This window comes from Scyliorhinus torazame, chromosome 8 (assembly GCF_047496885.1).
Source record: "Scyliorhinus torazame isolate Kashiwa2021f chromosome 8, sScyTor2.1, whole genome shotgun sequence".
Lineage (NCBI taxonomy): Eukaryota > Metazoa > Chordata > Chondrichthyes > Carcharhiniformes > Scyliorhinidae > Scyliorhinus > Scyliorhinus torazame.
The window spans coordinates 95908962-95932403 of NC_092714.1; the positions used below are offsets into that span (position 1 = coordinate 95908962).

The 23442-nt window shown below is 49.3% G+C and overlaps 1 protein-coding gene and 1 long non-coding RNA gene across 2 annotated transcripts in view; one reads left to right on the forward strand and one right to left on the reverse strand.

Annotated features, from left to right (window-relative positions):
- Positions 1 to 13336, forward strand: part of slc51a (solute carrier family 51 member A) — a 68403-nt gene extending 55067 nt beyond the window's left edge. Inside the window, exons 6-9 of the mRNA XM_072513945.1 lie at positions 4089 to 4235; positions 6380 to 6485; positions 12507 to 12673; positions 13087 to 13336. Coding sequence (XP_072370046.1) covers positions 4089 to 4235; positions 6380 to 6485; positions 12507 to 12670 — 417 coding nt within the window. The 3' untranslated portion in view covers positions 12671 to 12673; positions 13087 to 13336. The remainder of the gene's footprint in view (positions 1 to 4088; positions 4236 to 6379; positions 6486 to 12506; positions 12674 to 13086) is intronic.
- Positions 8750 to 23442, reverse strand: part of LOC140428003 (uncharacterized) — a 92111-nt gene continuing 77418 nt past the window's right edge. Inside the window, exons 3-4 of the long non-coding RNA XR_011948680.1 lie at positions 11099 to 11430; positions 8750 to 9885 (exon numbers count right to left, since the gene is read on the reverse strand). This is a non-coding gene — a long non-coding RNA (uncharacterized lncRNA). The remainder of the gene's footprint in view (positions 9886 to 11098; positions 11431 to 23442) is intronic.

Here is a 23442-nt window from a genome sequence, read left to right on the forward strand (position 1 = left end):
CATGCCCCGCATTTGGTGGAGCTGGAGTTGGGGGAGGAGAGGGATCAGCGCCCGCTGTGGCACCTCGATGTGGGACTGTTGGCGGATGAGGAGGTGAGCGGGCGATCCGGGGGTGCATTGAAAGACATTTAGAGGCTAACGACAATGGGGAGGTGCAGGTGGGGGTGGTCTGGGAGGCGCTGAAGGCGATGGTCAGGGGAGAGCTAATCTCCACTAGGGATAATAAGGAGAGGAAGAAGAGGAAAGAGAGGGAGAGATTGGTGGGGGAGATATTAAGGGTGGATAAGAGGTATGCAAAGATCCCCGAAGAGGGATTACTCAAGGAACGACGAAGCCTCCAGGCCGAATTCGAACTGTTGACTACCAGGAAGGCAGAGGTGCAGTGCAGGAAAGCGCAAGGGGCGGTGTACGAATATGGGGAGAAGGCGAGCCGGATGTTGGCATATCAGCTTCGGAAGCGGAAGGCAGCGAGGGCGATTGGGGGAGTTAGGGATAGAGGGGGAACACGGTGCGGAGTGCGGTGGGAATAAATGGGGTATTCAGGGACTTTTATGAGGAGCTGTACAGGTCTGAGCCCCCGACGGGGGAGGGGGGGTTGCGCCGATTTTTGGATCGGCTGAGGTTCCCGAGGGTGGAGGAGGAGCAGGTGGTTGGGCTAGGGGCACCGATTGGGCTGGAGGAGCTGGTTAAGTGGTTGGTTAGCATGCAGGCAGGTACGGCCCCGGGGCCGGATGGGTTCTCGGTGGAATTCTACCGGAAGTACATGGACCTGTTGGGCCCACTACTAGTGAGGACTTTCAATGAGGCGAGGGAGGGGTGGGGGGGGGGGGCCTGCCCCCGACAATGTCCAGGGTGCTGATCTCGCTGATCCTGAAGCGGGACAAGGTCCCATTACAGTGTGGGTCGTACAGGCAGATCTCGCTCCTCAACGTCGACGCGAAGTTGTTGGCGAAGGTGCTGGCCACCAGAATTGAAGACTGTGTCCCGGGGGTGATTTACGAGGACCAGACGGGATTTGTGAAGGGTAGGCAGTTGAACACCAATGTGCGGAGGCTCCTCAACGTAATTATGATGCCTGTAGTGGAGGGTGAAGCGGAGGTAGTGGCAGCTATGAACACGGAGAAGGCCTTCGATAGGGTGGAGTGGGAGTATCTTTGGTAAGTGCTGAGGAGGTTTGGGTTTGGGGAGGGGGTTCATCAGTGAGTTAGGCTACTCTATGAAGCCCTGGTGGCGAGTGTGGCCACGAACCGGAGGAGGTCGGAACACTTTCGGCTGTACCGGGGGACAAGGCAGGGGTGTCCCCTATCCCCCTTGTTGTTCGCATTGGCAATTGAGCCTTTGGCCATGGCACTGAGGGAGTCCAGGAACTGGAGGGGACTGGTTCGGGGAGGAGAGGAACACCGGGTGTCGCTGCATGCCGATGACCTGTTATTGTATGTGGCGAACCCAGTGGAGGGGATGCCAGAGGTTATGCGGAGGTTATGCGGATCCTCAGGCAGATCGGTGACTTTTCCGGATATAAGCTTAACGTAGGGAAGAGTGAGCTCTTTGTGATACACCCATGGGACCAGGGTAGGGAGAAAGACGAGCTTCCGCTGAAGAGGGCGGAAAGGAACTTTCGGTACCTGGGGATCCATGTGGCTAAGAGTTGGGGGGCCCTGCACAAGCTCAATTTGACGTGGCTGGTGGAGCAGATGGAGGAGGAGTTTAAAAGGTGGGATATGTTGCCACTGTCGGCGGGTAGGGTGCAGTCGGTGAAAACGACGATCCTTCCGAGGTTCCTCTTTGTGTTCCAGTGCCTTCCCATCCTGATCCCTAAGGCCTTTTTTAAACGGGTCAGCAGGAGCATCATGGGATTCGTGTGGGCGAATAAGGCCCCAAGGGTGAGAAGGGTGTTTTTGGAGCGTAGCAGGGACAGAGGAGGGCTAGCGTTGCCCAATCTATGTGGGTACTACTGGACTGCCAATGTGGCGATGATCCGTAAGTGGATAATGGAGGGGGGGGGGGGCGGCGTGGAAGAGGCTGGAGATGGCGTCCTGTGTGGGCACGAGTCTGAGAGCGCTGGTAACGGCACAGCTCCCGCTCCCGCCGACAAGGTACACCGCGGGTCCGGTGGTGGTGTCGACTCTGAAAATTTGGGAGCAGTGGAGGTACCACAGGGGTGAGGTAGAGGCCTCGGTTTGGTCCCCGATCCGAGAGAACCATCGGTTCGTCCTAAGGAGAATGGATGGGGGGTTTCTGAGCTGGCATCGGGCATGAATTAAAAGAATGCGGGACCTGTTTATAGATGGGACGTTTGCGAGCCTTGGGGCACTGGAGGAGAAATTTGGGCTGCCCCCCGGAAACGCCTTCAGGTACATGCAGGTGAGGGCGTTCGTGAGACGGCAGGTGAGGGAATTTCCGCTGCTTCCAGTACGTAAGATTCAAGATAGGGTGCTCTCGGGGGTGTGGGTTGGAGAAGGCAAGGTCTCGCCGGTATATCAGAAGATGCAGGAAGAGGAGGAGACCTCGGTGGAGGATCTAAAGGGTAAATGGGAGGAGCTTGGGGGGGAGATAGATGAGGGTCTGTGGGCTGATGCCCTGGGTAGGGTTAATTCTTCCGCCTCTTGTGTCAGGCTTAGCCTGATACAATTTAAGGTTCTTCATAGAGCGCATATGACAGGGGCGAGGTTGAGTAGGTTTTTTGGAGTAGAGGACAGGTGTGTGAGGTGCTCGGGGAGCCCAGCGAACCACGCCCATATGTTCCGGGCGTGTCCAGCACTGGATGAGTTTTGGTGGGCTTTGCAAGGACTGTGTCTAAGGTGGTGAACACCTGGGTCAAACCAAGCTGAGGGTTAGCATTATTTGGGGTATCGGACGAGCCGGGAGTGCAGGAGGCGAAAGAGGCCGGTATTCTGGCCTTTGCGTCCCTGGTAGCCCGGCGGAGGATTCTGCTACAGGGGAAGGACGCGAAGCCCCCAAGCGTAGAAGCCTGGATCAATGACATGGCAGGGTTCATTAAATTGGAGAGGGTAAAGTTTGCCTTGCAAGGGTCTGTGCAAGGGTTCTTCAGGCGGTGGCAACCGTTCCTAGACTTTCTAGCGGAACTTTAGGAGGTGGTCAGCAGCAGCTGCAGCCAGGGGAGGAGGGGGGGGGGGGTGGTTTCGGGTAGGTGTTTGTTATTGTTTCATGGGGGGGTTTGTACATTGGGGGAATTCACGATATAAGTGTACGATGTTGATCTGTGTGTTTTATGCTTTTCTTTTTTCTGTAAGGGGGGGGTTTGTGTTGAAAATTTTGCTAAAATTGAATAAAAATATTTTTTAAAAAAAAAGACCTCCTACTTTAAGGACCCCCTTTAAGCACACCCCTTTTCAGGCCCGCCTCCTCCATGCACCTCTCCTTCAGATTCTCCCTTCATGCCCCTTCTTCAGGTCCCCCCACTCAATTTACTCCCTTTCCTGGCTAGGCCCCCTATCAGGACCCACGCTTTGGCAGTGCCCCATGACACCTTGGACTGTCCCCCAGCACCCTGATAGTGCCCCTTGGCACCCTGCTCGTGCCCTTCTGACACCCAGACAGTGCCAACCTGACAGTTCCTGGGTGGCACTGCCAGGGTGCAAGAGCACTGCTCTGCCCTGTACCTGACCTCTCGGGGGCTCCAATGACCTCCGAATCCCCCAGTGTGGTCATCACGCCTGGTCTCCATTGATGGAGACCAGTAATGAATCCCGCTGGTCGCACGTTGCGCCAGTGGGGGTGGTGAATCGCAGGAGCTGGGAAACCCGGCTAAAACCCGGAAATGCATGCCTAAATGAGTTTAAATATGCCAGTCTGGTTCACACGCAGTGAGGGAGTGAATCAGATTGCACCTGGTGCCTCAGGCTGGGAGCATCGTGCTCCATTTGGCGCCAGTCGCGAACCTCTTTTAGGGGCTCTTCGTCTAATCTCTAGGAATAGTGGGAGGTGGGTTGTGCTCTACGTGGAGGCGGGGTGGGGGGAGACGCGCTCCATTGATAATTGCAAAAAAAACAATTTGTGGTATAGTGTTGACAATAGTTAGATGTTTTTTCAATGAACATAACTGTTTAGGATTTCTTATTTGACAGCTGTCTCCAAGTGGACCTGCAATATGGATTAACACTTCCCTTGGTGTGTCCACAATAGTTGCACTGTGGCCAATTGGGATTGTTTTTAACAAAGTCAAAGGTGAACTTAAAAATCAGAAGATAATCCCTAAATTCACTCTTTATCAGGTAAGGTTGGATTCAGTACTTTACAGCTACTCGCCACTGCGTATTCTCTTTTGAAAAGAATGTTTGGTACCAGGCTCGTTTGAACCTCATGGGACAGAATCTACGGGCACATGTTTCCTATGAGTGGAAATGAATCATCTCATATTGGACATGAATGGGATTGCCAACCAAATAGGATAACATTTACTATTAACCTCATTATTTTTACTCAGGGTTATATAGGCTGTTCACTGTGTTTTACTGTGTACAACTAAAGGAAAATAGCACACAGGTGGACTAAGATATTAGTGTTTCAAGATTGAATTATTTGCATTACTATCTCTACAATTCTTAATTAAGCATTTACTTATGTTGTTCAAAAGTAATAATCAAAAATCTTAAACTTCCTTTAACAAGGGCAGCATGGTGGCACAGTGGATTAGCACCGCTGCATCACGGCGCCAAGGTCCCAGTTCAATACCGGCTCTGGGTCACTGTCCATGTGGAGTTTGCACATTCTCTACGTGGGTTTCGCACCACAACCCAAAAGATGTGCAGGCTAGGTACATTGGCCACGCTAAATTGCCCCTTAATTGAAAAAAATTAATTGGGTACTCTAAATTTATTTAAGAAACACTTCCTTTAACTGAGACTTTTATGAAACTTTATAATGTAAAAGTCCATAGAGCCTCTTTTATTTGCTTGATGTGGAAATACCCAGTCCTATCCAGGGAACTGGAGACAAAAAGGAAAACAAAACGCCTTGAACTCTCCTGGGCTTTCAAATGCAGACTCAATACTTACGGCCAAGGATGCTTTCTTTATAAACAGATGTTAACATGGTCAAATGTCAGTGATCAAACTGCCAGAGATAACTTCAACCAGAATTGGCAAGCCTACCCTTTTCCTGGCTGGGACCACAGAAACAAAGAACAAATGGCAGAGGAAATTTAATACAGAGAAATGTGAGCTGGTGCATTTTGGCTGAAGAGATAAAGTTATGCCACTGTTCTAAAGAGTGTTCAGGGCCGGAGGGGCTAGGGGATTTATGTGCATGGATCTTTGTAAATGGCAGAATATACTGAGAGAGTAGTTAGAAAAGCATATGGGATTTAAGGTTTCATAAATGAGGCACTATGTACAAAGGAATTTGTGCGGAACCTTTATGAAGCTCTGGTTAGGACACAACTGGAGAATTGCATCCAGTATAGGTCACAACGCTTCAAGAACAATGTCAGAGTCCTTGAGAGGATGCAGAGGAGAATCAACTAGAATGTTTCCACAGATGAGGAATTTTAGTGAAAAGATTAGGTTGAAGAAGGTGCTGTTCTCCTTGCAACAAAGGGAATTTAGAGGGGGCTTGATAGGGGTGTACAAGGTTATGATAGGTTTAGATAAGGGAGACAAAGAAAAGGAAAAGCCATTGGCTGATGGTACAAGGATGAAGGGGCACAGATTTAAGGTTTTGGGCAAGAGATGCAAAGGAAATGTGAGAAAGAACCTTCTTGTGCAGCGAGTGGTAATGACTTGGAACTTTCTGCCGATGAGAGTTGTGGAAATGTAGATGAGCAATGATTTCAAACGGAAATTGGGTGGACACTTGAGGGAAATAAACTTTCTATAGGAATAAAACTGGGGAATAGGACTGCTCTACAGAGAGCAAGCATGGAGTCAATGGGCTAAATGGCCTGTGTAATGATTCTATGATTCTAAGTTAACAGGAATTGTCTTTGACTATCATTTTTTAATGTTCATTTTCCATCTGTGAATTAAAGTGGCCTAACAATTGATACCTGACCTTGTCCCACCAAATGTTTTAAAAGACTGGTGAAGTATGAATGAGGGTACGTGTTAAGGAGACAGTATGCAACATAAATCACATGGCAGTCCTATTGCTGAAGTTTAGATTGGGCACTCGATCTGTTTGCATGATTGACCAACATTGTTGTACCCAAGAGACTATTTAAGGCAGACCTGAACTTGTAACAATCACCCTGTGCTCATCTGAGTCAGTTTTATTAATCCATTAATTAATTGACTAATCAGCATGAAAAGTCAAATTAACAACTTCAAGAAATTACCAACTGTTAAAGCCTACAATGTGGCCCTATTCTCATGGTTTATGTTGTTCTCGGTCATTTTAATTTTCTGCTTTTTTTATACAGATTTCATTCATTCTTACTCAACTGCAAGCTGCTATCATCAACATAACAGCATTGTCAGGCGGCATTGCCTGTGCACCTCCATTTTCACCCACAGCCAGAGGAGGATGTACGTTGCTTAGATAAGATTTTATCTTAAATCTATTGTACGCCATAACTTGCCCCTCAAAATTATATCATTTTAAATTAAATTTGAGAAATGTGCTGTAACACCATAAAACAAAGGTTTCCTTCTTGCCACTTTGCTGTTACCATTGACACAGTTAAACATAAATCCATCACTTTCATACCACTTACTACCTGGTTGAGGAAACAGCATGTAGCTTTCTTATTACTTGTCAAGCTTACTTAGGTGATATCAGATCGATACATAGAAACATACATAGAAAATAGAAGCAGGAGGAGGCCATTCGGCCCTTTGAGTCTGCTCCGCCATTCATTACGAGCATGGTTGATCATCAAGTTCAAAACCCTGATCCAGCCGTCCCCTCATATCACTTTCGCCCCAAGAGCTGTATCGAACTCCTTCTTGAAATTACACAACGTTTTGGCTTCAGCTACTTTTTGTGGTAGTGCATTCCACAGATTGACCACTCTCTGGGTGAAGAAATTTCTTCTCACCTCAGCTCTAAAAGGTTTACTCCTTCTCCTCAAATCATGGATAGGATGGGGAGAGAGGGATACAGCACAAGGAAGTGCTGAGGGCTTTGGCCAAGGTTGGTATCATGACCGGTACAGGCTTGGCGGGCCGAAGGGCCTGTTCTTGTGCTGTATTGTTCTTTGCTCTTTGTTCTTTGTTCTATGACCCCTAGTTCTGGACGTCCCCGTCATCAGGAACATTCTTTCTGAATCTACCCTGTCTAATCCTGTTGGAATTTTATAAATTTCTATGCGATCTCCTCTCACTCTTCTAAACTCCAATTAATATAATCCTAATCGACTTAGTCTCTTCTCATTTGACAGTCCTGCCATCCCAGGAATCAGCCTGGTAAACGTTTGCTGCATCCCCTCCACAGCAAGAACATCCTTCCTCAGATAAGGGTACCAAAACTTCACATAATACTCCAGGTGTGACCTCACCAATGCCCTAAACAATTGCAGTAAAACATCCCTATTCCTATTCTCAAATTCCCTCGCTATGAAGGCTAACATATCATTTGCCTTCTTTACTGCCTGCTGTATCGGCGTGCTTACTTTCAATGACTAATGCATGAGGACACCAAAGTCCACCTCTCTCAATTTAAACCCATTCAAATAATAATCTGCCTTCCTATTTTTGCTACCGAAGCGGAAAACCTCACATTTCTACACATATTGCATCTGCCATGCATATGCCCACTCACTCAGCCTGCCCAAATCCTGCTGAAGCATCTCTGCATCCTCCTCACAGCTCACCCTCCCGCCATTGTACAACAATGATTTTTACTAGTCCTGTGCATTTCTGCAACCCTAAGTGGTTCAGTGTGGTTAGAATAAAAGGTACATATGTATTTACAGATAGACATTGTCATTTGACTTTGCTTATGGTACAGTTCTGCTTAACAATGGGTATGTAAACGTTTTTTATAATATTCACTGTGCAAGCAAAGTTTTTTTTCCCTCACTGGTGCAGCCCAGAAGGAAGTTCCAGAGATACTGGCATCAGCCAGATCCTGTTCTGAACGGGTAAATAAGAACCGTTCAGGGCTGCTGTTCCAGTAGATAGTGCCAGTAATACTGGTGATATTACCGGCGCTGGTCCAAACTGGTTACTTTTCCAGTTTATTTGATGATTTTTATTGCTGGTGTACCTCGAATGAGCATCAACAGGTGTAAAATTCTGGAGGTGCACAGTCGCCTTCCAACATGTATTTGTGTGGATGAAGGTACTCAGGATTGGGCAGACTGTGGCACAGTGGTTAGCACTGCTGCCTCACAGCGGCAGGGACCCGGGTTCAATTCCAAACTTGGGTGACTATGTGGAGTTTGTATGTTGTCCTTGTGTCTGCCTGGGTTTCCTCCGGGTGCTCCGGTTTCCTCCCACAGTCCAAAGATGTGCAGGTTAGGTGGATTGGCCATGCTAAATTGCCCCTTAATGTCTAACAGTTATGTGGGGTTATGGGGATAGGGCGGGGGAGCGGGCTTAGGTAGGGTGCTCTTTCAGAGGGTCAGTGCAGACTCAATGGACCAAATGGCCTCTATCTGCACTGTAGGGATTCTATGATTCTATGGTTATTAAGTCTGATTCTGTAGATTTGGAGTTATGCCCCAACAAATATTCAGAATAAAAGTTTGTCTAAAAGCTCTGCAAAATGTGTTGAGAAAAATGGCAACTATACGCAGCTAAATTGCGGAATTGACCCCAGAGAAACAAAACTCAGAATAAAGGTTTTAGTAAAATCTGCACCAATTTTATTGCTGGAAAAAGGGGAGCAAACACACATTAACTGCACATTACACCAGATGGCTGATTGATTTTGGCTGATTTTGAATTCCTGTTCATGATCTTCCCTGTGATGTAATTGTCCAGCCTGCTTAGCTCCTTTGAGATCTCCTCCTCACTCAACCCCTTCATCTTCAATCGATGGATTGAAGATGCTGATGATGGGAGGGAAGAGGGAAAACAGGGGCCTGAACATTTCGGATGGTGGGGTTTTCTTTGCCATGGTCCAAAGAGTCGGCAGGGAACACATCCCTGCCGACTGACTGCCCCTCTGCCATTGAACGCTCAAATGGACGTCAACTGGATGTAGTTGGGACTTCGCACCTTACTCAAGAGAAAATCCCGGCTTCGAGAGCTGTCATTCAATGTGTATGGCTGGAAGCTCTCTAATCCCTGAAGCAACAAGACATGCAGCAGACTGAAGAGGAACCTGAGCCTAAGACCCAGGACATGACAGCAAAGTAGGTTTATGGGGTCCCAGGGCAGAGGGGGCAGTGAAGGCCTGGCGGGATGGAAACTGGGCGATTGAGGTGTGTGGCAGAGGCCAGTTTGTGAGGGGGGGGGCTTTAAATGGAGATGCCCTCCCCTACACCACATTTCCCGTCCGAGGCCTAAGTCCTTTCATTTTCAGCCTTCCCAAAACCAGCCTAAAAATTTGGGGCAGGGAACCAGGGGCAATCCTGTTCCTTCAATTTCATGCCCCTCCCCCCACCTGAAAACCTGCCAGTGAGGAAATTCAGGCCATGAGCATCAACTACTTGAAACAGTTGAAGTCACAACTGGTCACAATTGAGGCAGCAGGGAGAGCTGTGATAGTCTATCAACACTGAATGGAATCTAAGAAAATAGTGTTGGTGGAGGGCGACCTTTGAACGTGCTTATCTTCCTTGGTGATAGCAGAGATTCTGCTGTGTCATGTGTGCCAGCGTTTATGAAGCGAGGATATATGTGACCATATAAATGTTGCCTCTGAACATATCTAACACCCATACAGCAGCGGCCATGGACTTAACCAATAATGCGTCCTCTGGGCTGTGATATTTTCTTATTACTGTTCAATGATCACTGAGCCACCCTGCAATTGAACCTGAAAATAAAAAAGAGAACTTATCAGTAGCCTCCGTGCAAAATCTGTAAATATTGACTAAATTACTATACATATATAAACTCTGCATCAATGCAGATGATATATAATATTGCCTGGAGCATTATCTTTCCAGCCATTGCCATATAAAGTTCCTCCATGCGTGTGCTTGTCTTCCTGACTGAAAATTATTACGGGACAGGCTTCAATCTGGGTAGGGTTCCCGCTACGAAAGGTATGGTCCAGGCTGCAATGTCTCCACATGAGGCTGCTGTGGTCCTCATGTTGCAACAGAAAGTAAGAAAATAATTCACCTTAGAATGTCATCAGCACTAAGATAGCTGTTGCAGTTATATAAAGATCCATATTACTCTGCATGTAGGTGGTAAGAAATTGACCCTGGAGTCTGAAATTGAGGCACGATACCTCCCGCAAATACCTCTTGAGGCCTTGATTAATTGCAGAAACCGCCTCCACTGTCTGCTGGAGGACCACCTTGTCTGCCTCCAGCTCCTGCTGCAGGGCTGCCTTCTTTTCATGCACTATTTACTTTTTGGCACCTAATTGTTCATGCAGATCTATGAGAATACACTATTAACCAACATGGTGAAAGACAATGGCCGGGAATGGCAGTGGGGATGGAAAGTCCAGTCTCAAAATGCCTTTCATGCATATGGATTTCCTCAGTAGATTGTCCCCGTGCCCCTTAAATGACATAATGGGGGTCCCACTATGGGAGGTTTGGGGTTGCAGGGAGGTTCCCTGAGGGAGTTGTGTCTGTGGGTGAAGTTTCCTGGGGCGGGGGTCCCATGTCTGTGGGATGGGCCCTGTGTCCTTCTGGGAGAGTCACAGAATCATAGAATCCCGACAATGCAGAAGGAGGCCATTCAGCCCATCATGCCTGCACCAACCCTCCGAAAAAGCAGTCTACCTATATCCACTTCCCTGTCCAGCCCATCCTATCCCCTAACCTAACCTGCACATCCTTGAACACTAAGGGACGATTTAGGATGGCCTATCTACCTAACCTGCGCATATTTGGACTGTGGGAGGAAATTGGAGCACCTGGAGGAAACCCACGCGCCACAGGGAGAATGTACAAACTCCACACAGACAGTGACCCAAAGCCAAAATTGAACCTGGGTCCCTGGTGCTGTGAGGCAGCAGTGTCATCCAGCCACACTTGTTAATTTTTTTTTTAGATCGGGGCACCTACCATTCTTCCAGTATGACGTCTTGGGATCAGCCTCCATCATTTTCTTTTCAGAATGTTAAAGATTTGGTGGGTAAAACCAGCTAGGTCTCTTGCGAGCTGCCCCCTGCTGTTCCTGCCTCAGACACCACTTCGCAAAAAAATGACAATTCCACCCAATGAGTTGCAGTTGGAGAAAATGTATACTGGCCACAGTCACGTCTTCTAATGCACTCTTTGCTTGAATGCTTGAGAGGAACATCATCAGCACTGCTGTCATCGCAACAGCATTATCCCAAACCTTTGGGATTTGGAGATGCAGTGATGCCATCTGCTCCCTATGTCTTAGTGGGAATCTGCAGACAGAGAAAGGAAACTGAAAAAAAGCTCATAGACATATAATTTGCAATGGCCAAGAGCACAAATTATCAGCTTTTTCATTAAGACACACCTGCTAGTGAAAGGACCTGTGCTTTATGAATTACATTGTCCTTTTTCAGGTTCTTCTTCCATGAATTGTGGTTGTAGTCTCCATTTTCACTGCCTACACCTCTGTCGCTGCCACCCTCCTCTACTGCTTCTGTCTCCTCCTCTGACACCATTTCCTTCTGCTCTGCGACTGCCAGGGTGATGTACTCTGGTGAAAATGTGAGGGACACTTCACCAGAGGAGCGGAGGTGACGGTGCTGGACAGACCGGCGGAGCAGTCTACATTTCACACATCTCTCTAATTCTACCCCTATCCCCTGCTCCCGCTCCCACCCACCTTTGCCAGGAGTCAGGACCACCCAAACCTCATGCTGGCCTGGATCCCATTGCCTCCCATTCAGGTGTGCTGGAAAAATTCTTTTATGAGCCTGTGTACCTGATCCTGTCAGCTCCGTCTGAGCCAACCACCCTGTGCCCACCCCCAGTTCCCAACCCCACTTCCACCTCCCGCCCTCATTCCCACCACCACACCAATCTTCACACAGCCACCGTTGAACTCTTGCCACCAGGCTTGGACTGAGGAATACAGCTGGCCGAGGCCACCCCAATATTTTCCTCCGAGACTTGTTTGACATTCGAGAGCTTTTTTGCTGCCTCTGACTCTCACACACAATCTGCTCATTTCTCTCTCTCTCTCACTCTGCCCATTAACCCCCTCTCCCTCACATGCCCTCTTTCTGCCCATCCTCTCTCTCATACACACACTCTCTCTCAGACTATCTGTCCATTCCTCTCTCTAGGATCTCTCCAGCCTTAACATCAGGTCAGAAATAGAGCTCTAACATTGTAGCCTAAACATCCAACCTGTGCTCATTGCTAGCAATCTTCCATGCTGCCAGAGAGAGCCACACAAAAGTGCCCTAAGAATTCTATATATTTTTTCACAAATGGCCTATTGTAATTAGTCATTTAACTTAACCAATTGCAATTCAATCTTTTCCAGATATGAACCAGCAGCTTCTCATAATGGAGATGTTTATCATCACTTTGTTATCGCGGATTTACTACAGGAGGAAATACCATTTTGAAGAAATAGATGAAGTGCAATCCACAGTAAAAACACAAGATGCTCAAAGCCTCTCAAATGGTACCTCTCGAATACCATAAAAGGTGAAATTGTGAGAGTGCAAAACACTCTTTTAATGACAAGGATTCATATTAGATCATTGACTGTTTCTCAGTACTATCTTTGTCCTTCTGCAAACACCAGTCTGCCTTCCCACACAGCTCAAAGAGGTTTGTTTAGATGTTCATCAGTTTTAAAAATTAACTTTCATTGGGGGCAGATTTTCCTGTTGCTGTGCGTATTGGATCTCCTGGGCACAGTGAATATAGAAAAATCGTGTGGAGATTCCATTACGGAATCCACCCAATATTTTACCAATTGAAATCAATAGTTGGATAATAGGGCAGACAATAAGGAAGAGCCTCACTTCCACACCTGTTTTCACTGCACCCTGTCTGACTACTTCAGATGCATATAATAATAATAATCTAATTATCTTTATTATTGTCACATGTAGGCTTACATTAACACTGCAATGAAGTTACTGTGAAAATCTCCTCGTCGCCACACTCCAGTGCCTGTTCGGGTACATTGAAGGAGAACTCACAATGGCCAATTCACCTAACAAGCACGTCTTTCGGGACTTGTGGGTGGAAACCGGAGCACGCGGAGGAAACCCATGGAGAGATGGGGAGAACGTGCAGACTTGCCTTTCTGAAGTATACTCTAATTTCTTCACCAATTTCAGAATAAATTGAGATGCTCAACCTGTGTCAAACATTTTATGGCTTTACTTATGGTTCTGCTCTCCTTAAAAAATGGTTATATGAAACGTTTCTTTACATATTCAAATAAAGATATCATTCAAGTCATCTTGCAAAAGATAAATGCAATCTCAACTCTACCATGCATTGACATTTCAGCACAGTTGCTCCAGGGTTCCAGGTTTGATTCCTGACTTGGGTCACTGTCTGTGCAGAGTCTGCATGTTCTCCCCGTGTCTGCGTGGGTTTCCTCCGGGTGCTCCGGTTTCCTCCCACAGTCCAAAGATGTGCAGGTTAGGTGGATTGGCCAAGTTAAATTGTCCTGAGTGTCCAAAAAAAAGGTTAGATGGGGTTACTGGGTTACGAGGATAGGGTGGCGGCGTGGGCTTAAGTAGGGTGATCTTTCCAAGGGCTGGTGCAGACTCGATGGGTCGTATGGCCTCCTTCTGCACTGTAAATTCTATGTTTCTATGATTCATGGACTATTCATCCACTTCTGGAAACTTTTAATTATTCGAATTGTGCTATAATTCTCTGACAGTCACACCTGTATTCCACTGAATGTTTTTGGAGAAAGCATGAGGATCAAGCCCATTGTTTCTTGGGTCAAGAATTATACATATATTCATGTCAAACTCCGACTGGAAAAGCACGAAGCGAGGGCCGACTCATAGCTCCTGGAAAGAACCAGGCAGTGCTGAACGGGATCGAGTTTGAGGAAGAACAAAGAAAGCTTTGGGAGACTACTGGGGACCAAAGACATCATCAACTGGTCGGGATAGGAGGCCTTTCCCTGGCTCTCATTAGAGGAATTCAGGCCATTCTGGCAGCTCTTTGGTGATACCAATGAGCAGGGAGAAAAGGGATAGTGAGGGAGAGGAACGGAAGTGTAAAATTGAGCCATGGCTCCACCATTGATATCTGAAGTTGTGGCCTGAACTAGCATGGACAAAGGAAGGGATGTTCAGGTTGAATTTGTGGTAAGCATTGTCTCATAATGGTGCCCATTTGCTGCTGCTATCATGATTGATTTGGGCAGCATTGAAACACCTCGAGCAATGTTTCAATGATAATAGCTTTGACATCTTCATCATTGGGATGAAAAAGAGCCTTTACATTCTTCGATAGGTCCATTCAGAGAGTATTTCCAGGCACAATAAGACTAATATCCCATTCGAGCACTCCTAATAAGGTCTCGAGCACTCCTAATAAGGTCTAGTGCTTAGAGGGAGCATTGGAGAACAGTCCGAATGTCCATTCATTTTCATGGAGAGAAAATATAGCCTGTGTCTTCCCAATTAACATTTCTGGTGAATGCCATTTTTCAAATTGACCACTTACTCAAGGAGTCAATCCTACTCAAAGCTCAACAACTCCCCAGATAAGGGCTGAATTCATATCAAATCTGAGGCAGCTAACTGAATCACAATCACTCTGGTAGCTTTACAGTTGAAAATGGGTTGTGAAATTATTGTTTATCTTTACTGAGTATCAAATTCAATATAGAACATACATTAATCTTAAGATTACCAGCAATTCCTCCATTTAATTCAGTATGTTTGTTGATAACTAAAAAGCCCAAATTAATTTGACTAGTTCCCAGGCTTTAATTCTTTGCAATGTCCTCCTCAAAGAAAATATTTGCCAAATCCTAATTTATTGGCTGATATTCATTTCCCTCTTTTGCTCCAGGTCCACATTTTAAGTATGTTTTCTCAAGATATTACTTGGGGAATTAATTCATGAGTTGTTCCTTGGCAAGGTTCCAACTGATGGTTTTACTTTTAAGCCATAAGGGATGCATCAAAAATAGCATTTATAAATGAATTACACAACTTTTAAAAATCTGTAAAATAGCAGGTGGCAGGAAATAAACTCTGAGAAATGCTGGTCGTACTTAGTTATCTGAAAATGCTATAGTTGTCATTGAGTTTCATTTTGAAAGCGTATTCTTTACTCAAAGCGCAAATTACAGCATACTGTGAGAGGCTGATTATTTGTATATTAAGGCGAGTTGATCTTTTCTCACATGAAGAATATTTTTTATTAAGAAAAATGTGAATCTGAAGCACTAAAACAAATTCTGATTAGCAAATAATCTACTTTACCAAATCTATTTCTGGGCTTGGTATATCAGTGTAGCAGCAGTTCTGCAAAACAAATTGTTGAATTCAGATGCACTAATTACATATTCTTTCATTGTATTATGTGTTCATAGGAGTTATATACCGAAACTAATAAAGTGAAGTCAAAAAAATTAGGTATTAAAATCAATACATTTGCTTAATTAGATTCCGTAATACAGACACGTCAAATTCTAGTAGATAATACTGACGGTTTGCCTTCTGTCTGCTGCCATAATGTATGAACAAAATGTCAGCGAACAAATTTCATTTCATGTCAGTTCAGTCTGTAAAATTAAGGTAACAATTTGAATACAATCCTTCCATAATTTTTGCTTTACTTGACAGTTTTGTGCCTGCTAATAAAACAAAGTGATTTATTTTAAATTGTGGCCTAATAGTTGAAGGAAAAATACATCGGGCGGGGGATCTGTGGCGTTTTGCATGGAAAAAATCGGCGGCGCCCCTCACCGATGCTGCAACCGGTGAGGGGCTAGCAACCGTGCCACATAAAAGTCCCGGCTTCCACAAAATAAACAGCCGGAGAATGGCCGGGTCCGTGGTCCCACATGCGCACAGCAACGACATGCAGCAGTCGCGCTGTAAAACATGGCGCCGGCCGTGCATGGGCCCGACCTTCCAGATAGTGCCCCCCTGGACACCCCCTCGCTACCCGTTGGACACTCCCCACCAGTCCCCCAAGCCCTCGCGGAAGCCCCCCTGGCCAGCAGCACTGCTCCCGCCCGACTGTGGCAGTGCTGGACATGGTTCGCATTCGCCACGCCGAGTTCCCGCACGACTGGGACCAGAAGTGAACCGCACCCTTGTGAACTCAGCCCATTGGGGGCAGAGCATCGGGGAGGGCCTTTGGGTGACGGGTTGAGGCCGTCCCAACGACATGTGACACGCGCCGCGATGCTGCTGTTTTGGAGGGGGCGGAGCATGCAAAACCTGCATCAAACAGGCGCCGCCCCTGGTTTTGTCGTAAAAAGGGATTCTCCGCCCAATTGGTGATTCTGAAAACTACATCGGGGAATAGTGGGCGGAATTCGCCGAGAATTCCGCACCGAAATCGCGATCAGCGCGGGGTGGAGAATGGGTGTTGACGCCGAAATCCAGTGCGACACCATTCCCGTGATTCTCCGGTCACTGGGGAATTGTCGCTAATCGCCCGGACACGATCTACACGGCGCAGGTAGGGGGCCATTGACAGAGGCGATTCTCCGCGAAAACTGGCCGAGTTCCCGACGCAGTTGTTCTAACCACGTTTTGCCTGTCGGGAACGACCGGTGGCGGCTGCGGAGTGAGTCTGCGGCTTCCCTGGTGGGGAATGGGGGATCCTTCACCGTTGGCGGCCTCACGGACGGCCAGGATTGCGATTGGGGGCCATCGATCCGTGGGTGCGCGCAATCTCGGGGTGGGGGGGCTATATTTCTGCGGCCGCTCCACGGTGTGAGTCCGCCGATCGGAAGTGCAGGGCCCCGTATTGGCAGGCAGAGCTGCGCGGAGCACTCCGGGGCCCTGCTAGCCCCCTTCAGGTAGGAGAATCACTCTGGACTTTCTTCAGCAAAGTCCAGAGTGAAACGCCCACAATTTGACGCTGGAGTGGGGACATGGCCTCATTATTGGAGAATCCTGCCTAGAGAATCTTGCCCTAAGTGTTGACGGCAATGGAGAATTTGTGGACTGTCACAACAAAAAAATTGGTGCCATACCTGCACCGATTCCGCTATTATTAAAGGGCTGGCACCGGCGCCACGTGGAACCCAATCAATTCTCATGAAAAATGATGCCGGATTCGCCGGGGCGATTGACACTCAGGAGGCTGACAAGCTGCAACCGCATATACACGCTTCATTCCCCACACATACTTTTCCCAGCCAACAAGATGGCTGTAAGGAGAGCAGCTCCACACTTCCCGAAGTGGAACTGGAGACCCTCCTGGACGCCATGGGGGAGAGGAGGATGATCATGTACCCTGGCCTGGGAAGGAGGCTGCCAGCCGCCGCCGTTGGTCGTGCCTGGGCGCAGGTGCCAGAGTTGGTCAGCGCCGTGGGCAACGTCGTCCGGACCAGCATGCAGTGGTGGAAGATACTTCACAACCTCTTCAGGGTGGCCAGGGTGAGTAGGCAGCACCATGCCCCTGGCACTAACCCTGCCCCCCACACACGCGTAAACCTCCCCCCCCCCCGCTGAGTTCTGGTTCCCCATGACACATGTGTTGATACGCCACCCTCACCCTACACCACCCTCACCCTACACCACCCTCACCCTACACCACCCTCACCCTACACCACCCTCACCCTACACCACCGTCACCCTACACCACCCTCACCTTACATCACCTTGACCCGACACCACCCTCACCCTCACCCTACACCACCCTCACCCTACACCTACCTCACCCGACACCACCCTCACCCTCACCCCACCCCACCTTCACCACCCACCACTCTCACCCCCCACCACTCTCACCCTCCACCACACCACCCTCACCCTACACCTGCCTCACCGCACCCCACCGGCACCCCCCACCACCCTCACCCTCCATCACCAACAATCCCCACCCCACCCCCCACCCCCACTCCCACCCCCACTCCCACTCCAGCCCGCGGTCTAATCATGCATTTCGTCTTGTGTCTTGCAGGACTTGCAGGAGATGGGGTGGGTCCATCTGACGGCCCCCGCCCTCAGCAAGGGCCACAGCCGGAGCTCCCCAGTGAGCCGAGCAGCGACATGGAAAGCAGCTCGGGCACCAGCCCTCCGCCTGAAATTCAGGAGACCCCGGAGCTCGGGTCGGAGCATGATAGTGATTTTCCATCACAGCTGTCTCCAACACCCTCCACCATCCCAGAGACACTTACCTTGGTTGGGCACTTTAGTGAAGAGTCTCCTGGGACACTCTCTGGTGCGCACCACAGTGTCGATCCGGTACAGCAGGTGGAGGTAGGAGCGCCCGAGGGGGCGGATGGTCGGAGGGCAGGCTGAACCCAGGGACGGGTCCCGGGTGTCTGGAATGGACAGTCCCATCGATTGTGGAGTTGCAGTCGCAGAGCCAGGGACTAGATGAGGGGTTGGCAGCGAGCATCCAGCAACTGCAGGCGTAGGTGGAGAAGTCTAACTGCATGCAGGAGCAGGAGATAATGCCGACCATGCGCGCCACCCAGGCCAACACTGCATGGATGGTGTCGGCGGTGGGGCATTTGGGGCAATGGTTTCCGCCATGGATCAGCATGTCCAAGACCTGGGGCATTCTGTACAGACGCTGGCCGTGGCCCAGGACAGGCTGCCACCTCTCAGGCAACCATGTGCCAGAGCCACCTGGACATTGCAGCGGCGCTCCTCAGCATGGCCCCGTCACAGCACGCCATGGTTGGGAACGTTGGCAGCATTGCCCCAGTGCCGGACGACGTGGCGCAGACGCAGAGGGAGATGGCCCAGTCCCAGAGGCAGATGGTGTAGTCACTGTCTGACTAATTACCTGTCTTAATTACCTGCACAGACTTGCATTCAAAGTATCGTCTTGCATCATTGACTTTGTCTATATATGTGTTTCTGGAACCCATCTCTTCATTCACCTGAGGGAGGATCTGCGCTCCGAAAGGTCGCGATTCGAAACAAACCTGTTGGACTTTAACCTGGTGTTGTAAGATTTCTTACTGTGCCCACCCTAGTCCAACACCGGCATCTTCACAACACTGTCTGATGTGACATAGACCCAGAAGGTAGTGGCACAGTTGCAGTGTGATTTGGCGCAGTCCCAGATGGAGATGGTCCACTCCCTGTGCTCCATGGCCACAAGCAGGCCTCCAAGACTGGTGGCGGGGGAGACTCAGGGGGCAGTTGTGCTTTTACCCCCCGTCCCATGGAGTATCCGGGGGCCATCGAGCACCCCAAGGGAGGAGGAGGTGATGGGGCCCATGCCGGTGACTCCCGCAGGGGAGGTGCCAGAACACCGCGGTACCTCGGACTCCCCCCCACCCCCCTGTCCCTGGTACATCTGGTGGGCAGACGGCTGAACAGAATGGCACCACGCCACCTGGGACACACTAGAAGCGGCCGGGCCCATCCGGGCCCGGTTTCCCCAGAAGACACCTGCCAACAGGAACCCTTGACGCAGAGCAGGAGTCACAGCAGGCTGCCTCCACTCCAGCTGTACCGTCTGGGGAATCACCGAGACGTAGTGTTAGAGCTGGTAAGGCCAGAGTTAGACATCAGTTGAGTTGGCACGGGTGCAAGGCACAGTTTAATTATAGGGGCTAGGGCACAGACTGTATATATTTGTTCACAATAAACACCTGTTACCACTGTTACAACCGTCCCAGTGCTCTGTTTGATAGGTGTAAGGGGTGAGCTGATCTGGGCTGGCTGAGGGTGGGGGGGGGGGAATGGTGCAGGCTCTGCCCCCCCCACCAGTGACTCCCCAGCAATTCAATGGGACCGTGTGATAGAATGGCCAGCTCGCATGCAGGGATCATCCAGGTGGAAAGTGCTACCATGGGCATGAGGCAGATATTGTCATACGATGCGGAGCACTAGAGATCATCACAGAGCGGGTTGTCATCACCCTCCGTCCCATGGACCAGGCCCGCTGTTACTGCCAACCCAGGGTCCCACCTGTGGTGCGGCAGGTATGTATCACGGAGGGGGTGTAGGGGGGGGGGGGGGGGGTGACCCCGAGGGAAGTGAGGGAGTGTGGGGTTGGGATGTGATGCCCGTGTCCCGGTCAGTCCCCTCCCTCTACCCCCCTCCTAGTTGGTGAACCTGAACGCGATCAAAGAGTCCAATGCGCGCTGGCCCTGGTGCACACGTCATGCAGCCTCCCTTGCCTGCCTGGGCTCAATGTTCTGCCCATCCTCCCCATCTCCCCCATCCTCCTCACTGGATGAGGCTTGGCCTTCATCCTCCTCCTCCAGCACATTGCCCCCTCTGCTGTGCGATGTTGTGGTGGATGCAGCAGGCCACCCTGGTGGGCTCCCGGGATCTACCCGGCTCGCAACGCCTCGCAAGATCTCGTAAGACGTTGCAATGTTCACCTTTTAGCAAATCTTCATATTAGAGCGAGACAGCTAGCCTCACTCTAATTTGCAGATTCCAAAGCGACCTGACATTCATACTTTGGCATTCACCCCCTTTGCCTCAGAGACCTCTGACGAGCGGCATTTGGTACTGGTTCCCACAAACGGGGTCCAGACAGAACAGCACTTGTGAGGGTCTTCAAGGTGATTGGAGGCACCCAGCTGCATGCTCTTTGGGCAAGATGGTGCCATGGCATTGCTGGTGCCACCTGGGTACCCTGGCAGTGGCACTCACTAGCATTGCCATCACCACCCTTGCGAAGTTGGTGACCTTTCTGGACCTTTCTGTACCCATCTGAGGTACAGACGTTCCACCTCATCCAACAGCTTGATGAGGGCTTCCTCTGAGAACTGTGGGGCTGCTTTCCTGGCTACCATCCCCCCAATCGGACTTGGAACAAGTGCTGGGAAGGCGTTTAAAAGGTACAAGCACCTGATGGTTGGGATCAAGTAATGTCGGGGGGACGGACGAATTAGAGGCATGCAGCCGCAGGCAAGGCATGAAACTCGTGAAAAAACCTTTTTAAGTGACTTAACAATGGTGTCGGTGGGATTCTCTCTGGTCTTCTCGCTGAAATCAATACTTGCAAAAATTATCGGAGGTTTCCGTGCACGTTCTTCAATGGAACTGATCTCCTCGGCCTCATTTCTTTGTATTCACATTTGCCAAATTTTTTCCCATTTCACTATTTTATCCAGATTGCAGTTTCCTTTGGTTCTTATAATTATTAATTGTTCCTGCTATTTCAGTAGCATCTGCACATTTGGATAGAAGTCCCTCGGCGTATAAGCAATTAATCCATGTACACAGTGAACAGAAGTGGTCCCATAACAGGGGCGGGATTCTCAAATCGCTGACACTGAAATCGCATTCGACAATCGCCGGAGAATCCCCGTTCATGACCGAATCGGATGCTCTGCCCCCTCCAAAGCGGCGTACTCAGAGAGTACGCCGCGTGCCGTATCAATGGCCTCAGGACATGGCCTGAGGACCACCCCTCGATGCTCCGCCAGCCAAATTTCCAACGGCATCGGTCGTGTGCGGTCTCATCCGTCAGGAACACAGTCGGGAGGGCTTATCCGCGGGCAGGAGGGTCTTTGCCAGAGGCTGGTGGCACTGTTGGCGGGTGGTCAGGGGTGCATGAGCTGGCCAAACGGGGGGGGACTACTTTGCAGGCCGGGACCGCGAGCAGCCAGCGCCATGTTGCACGGCGCAGCCGCTGCAGGCCAACGCCGTGCGCATGCCAGGCCACGGATCCGGCAATTCTCCGGGCCATATCGGCAGCTGGAAATGAAATGAAATGAAATGAGCCGGGTACTCTACGCTGCCTTGATGCTCGCCCCCAGTAAAACGCCACTGTACCCACGCCGCCGTGAGGACATCCAGCCCCAGATCTCTGAGGTACACACCTACCCACATCCATCCACTTACTCTCTATTTCCTCACTTCTAACCACTTTTTAATTCAATTTGTTACCATTTTTAAAATTCCAATGCGGTCCTGTGTATCATAGATTATCATAGAATTTACAGTGCAGAAGGAGGCCATTCGGCCCATCGAGTCTGCACTGGCTCTTGGAAAGAGCACCCTACCCAAGGTCAACACCGCCACCCTATCCCCATAATCCAGTAACCCCACCCAACGCTAAGGGCAATTTTGGACACTAAGGGCAATTTATCATGGCCAATCCACCTAACCTGCACATCTTTGGACTGTGGGAGGAAACCGGAGCACCCGGAGGAAACCCACGCACACACGGGGAGGACGTGCAGACTCCGCACAGACAGTGACCCAAGCTGGAATCGAACCTGGGACCCTGGAGCTGTGAAGCAATTGTGCTATCCACAAGGCTACCGTGCTGCCCGTAAGTAGTACCTGTCAAAGTCTTCCTGTAAGCTTGGGGCCGCAGTGGACTGTTGTGCAGCGAGGATGAGCAGCCCTGCTCCCCATGGCTGCAGAAAAAATGTTTCAATATTCACTTTTTCATGGCGACCTCTAGCCTCTTGATTAGGGTATGAGGACCTAGGTTAACTGGGCGTAGCATGTGAGGTGCAAGCTCTGCCGTGTTGATAAATTTTGATCAGTCCTAAAACACTCGTCTGTCAATTGGAGTTAAAAAGATACAGCTTTAGGAGCATTTCGGATGAATTAACAATTATGGAACAAGTCGTTACAGCACCACCTTCAGAGCAAACAATAGCAATCGGAGTTCATCTATCACAATGGAACTCGCTTCAAAGGAACTAGAACTTTTCTGGCACTGGAAGTGAATAACAAATTGTTCATCTGGGACAGCTGATTTCTCACTGAATATTAATAGCACCTTGACACTTCTCCGTTTCAATGCCGGTCCCCCCAAACCCGAGAATGTCACTAATGGCACCCATGTGTCCACGTGGATCACTAAACTCAATATTGTGGCACCCGGGCATCCACTTTTTCTCTCTGAAGCTGGCCAGTGTTGAAGATCACCATATCACCAAGGCGACACAGTGGTGAGCATTGCTGCCTCACAGTGCCAGGGACTGGAGTTCAATTCAGGTCAGGTGGATTGGCCATGTTAAAATTGCCAGAGTGTCCAAAAATGTGTAGGTCAGTTTAAGGGGTTATTGGGATAGGCTGGGGAGGGTGCTCTTTCAGAGGGTCAGTGCAAGCTCAATGGGCTGAAGAGCCTGCTTCTGCACTGGAGAGAGCCAATGATTCTATATCATAACACAAAAGGTACATCCCACACAGGAATCACAATGCTTGAATCTTATAGCAATCATCTGTGCCAAGCTTATTTGAAGACTGGAAGATTGGCAGCTTGGCAATGAATGATAGCCTTATGGAAGTGCATTCCAATCACTCAAGTGTGCCATTTCACTGCACTTACCTCTCTTTGATGAGATCAATGTTTACAAACAT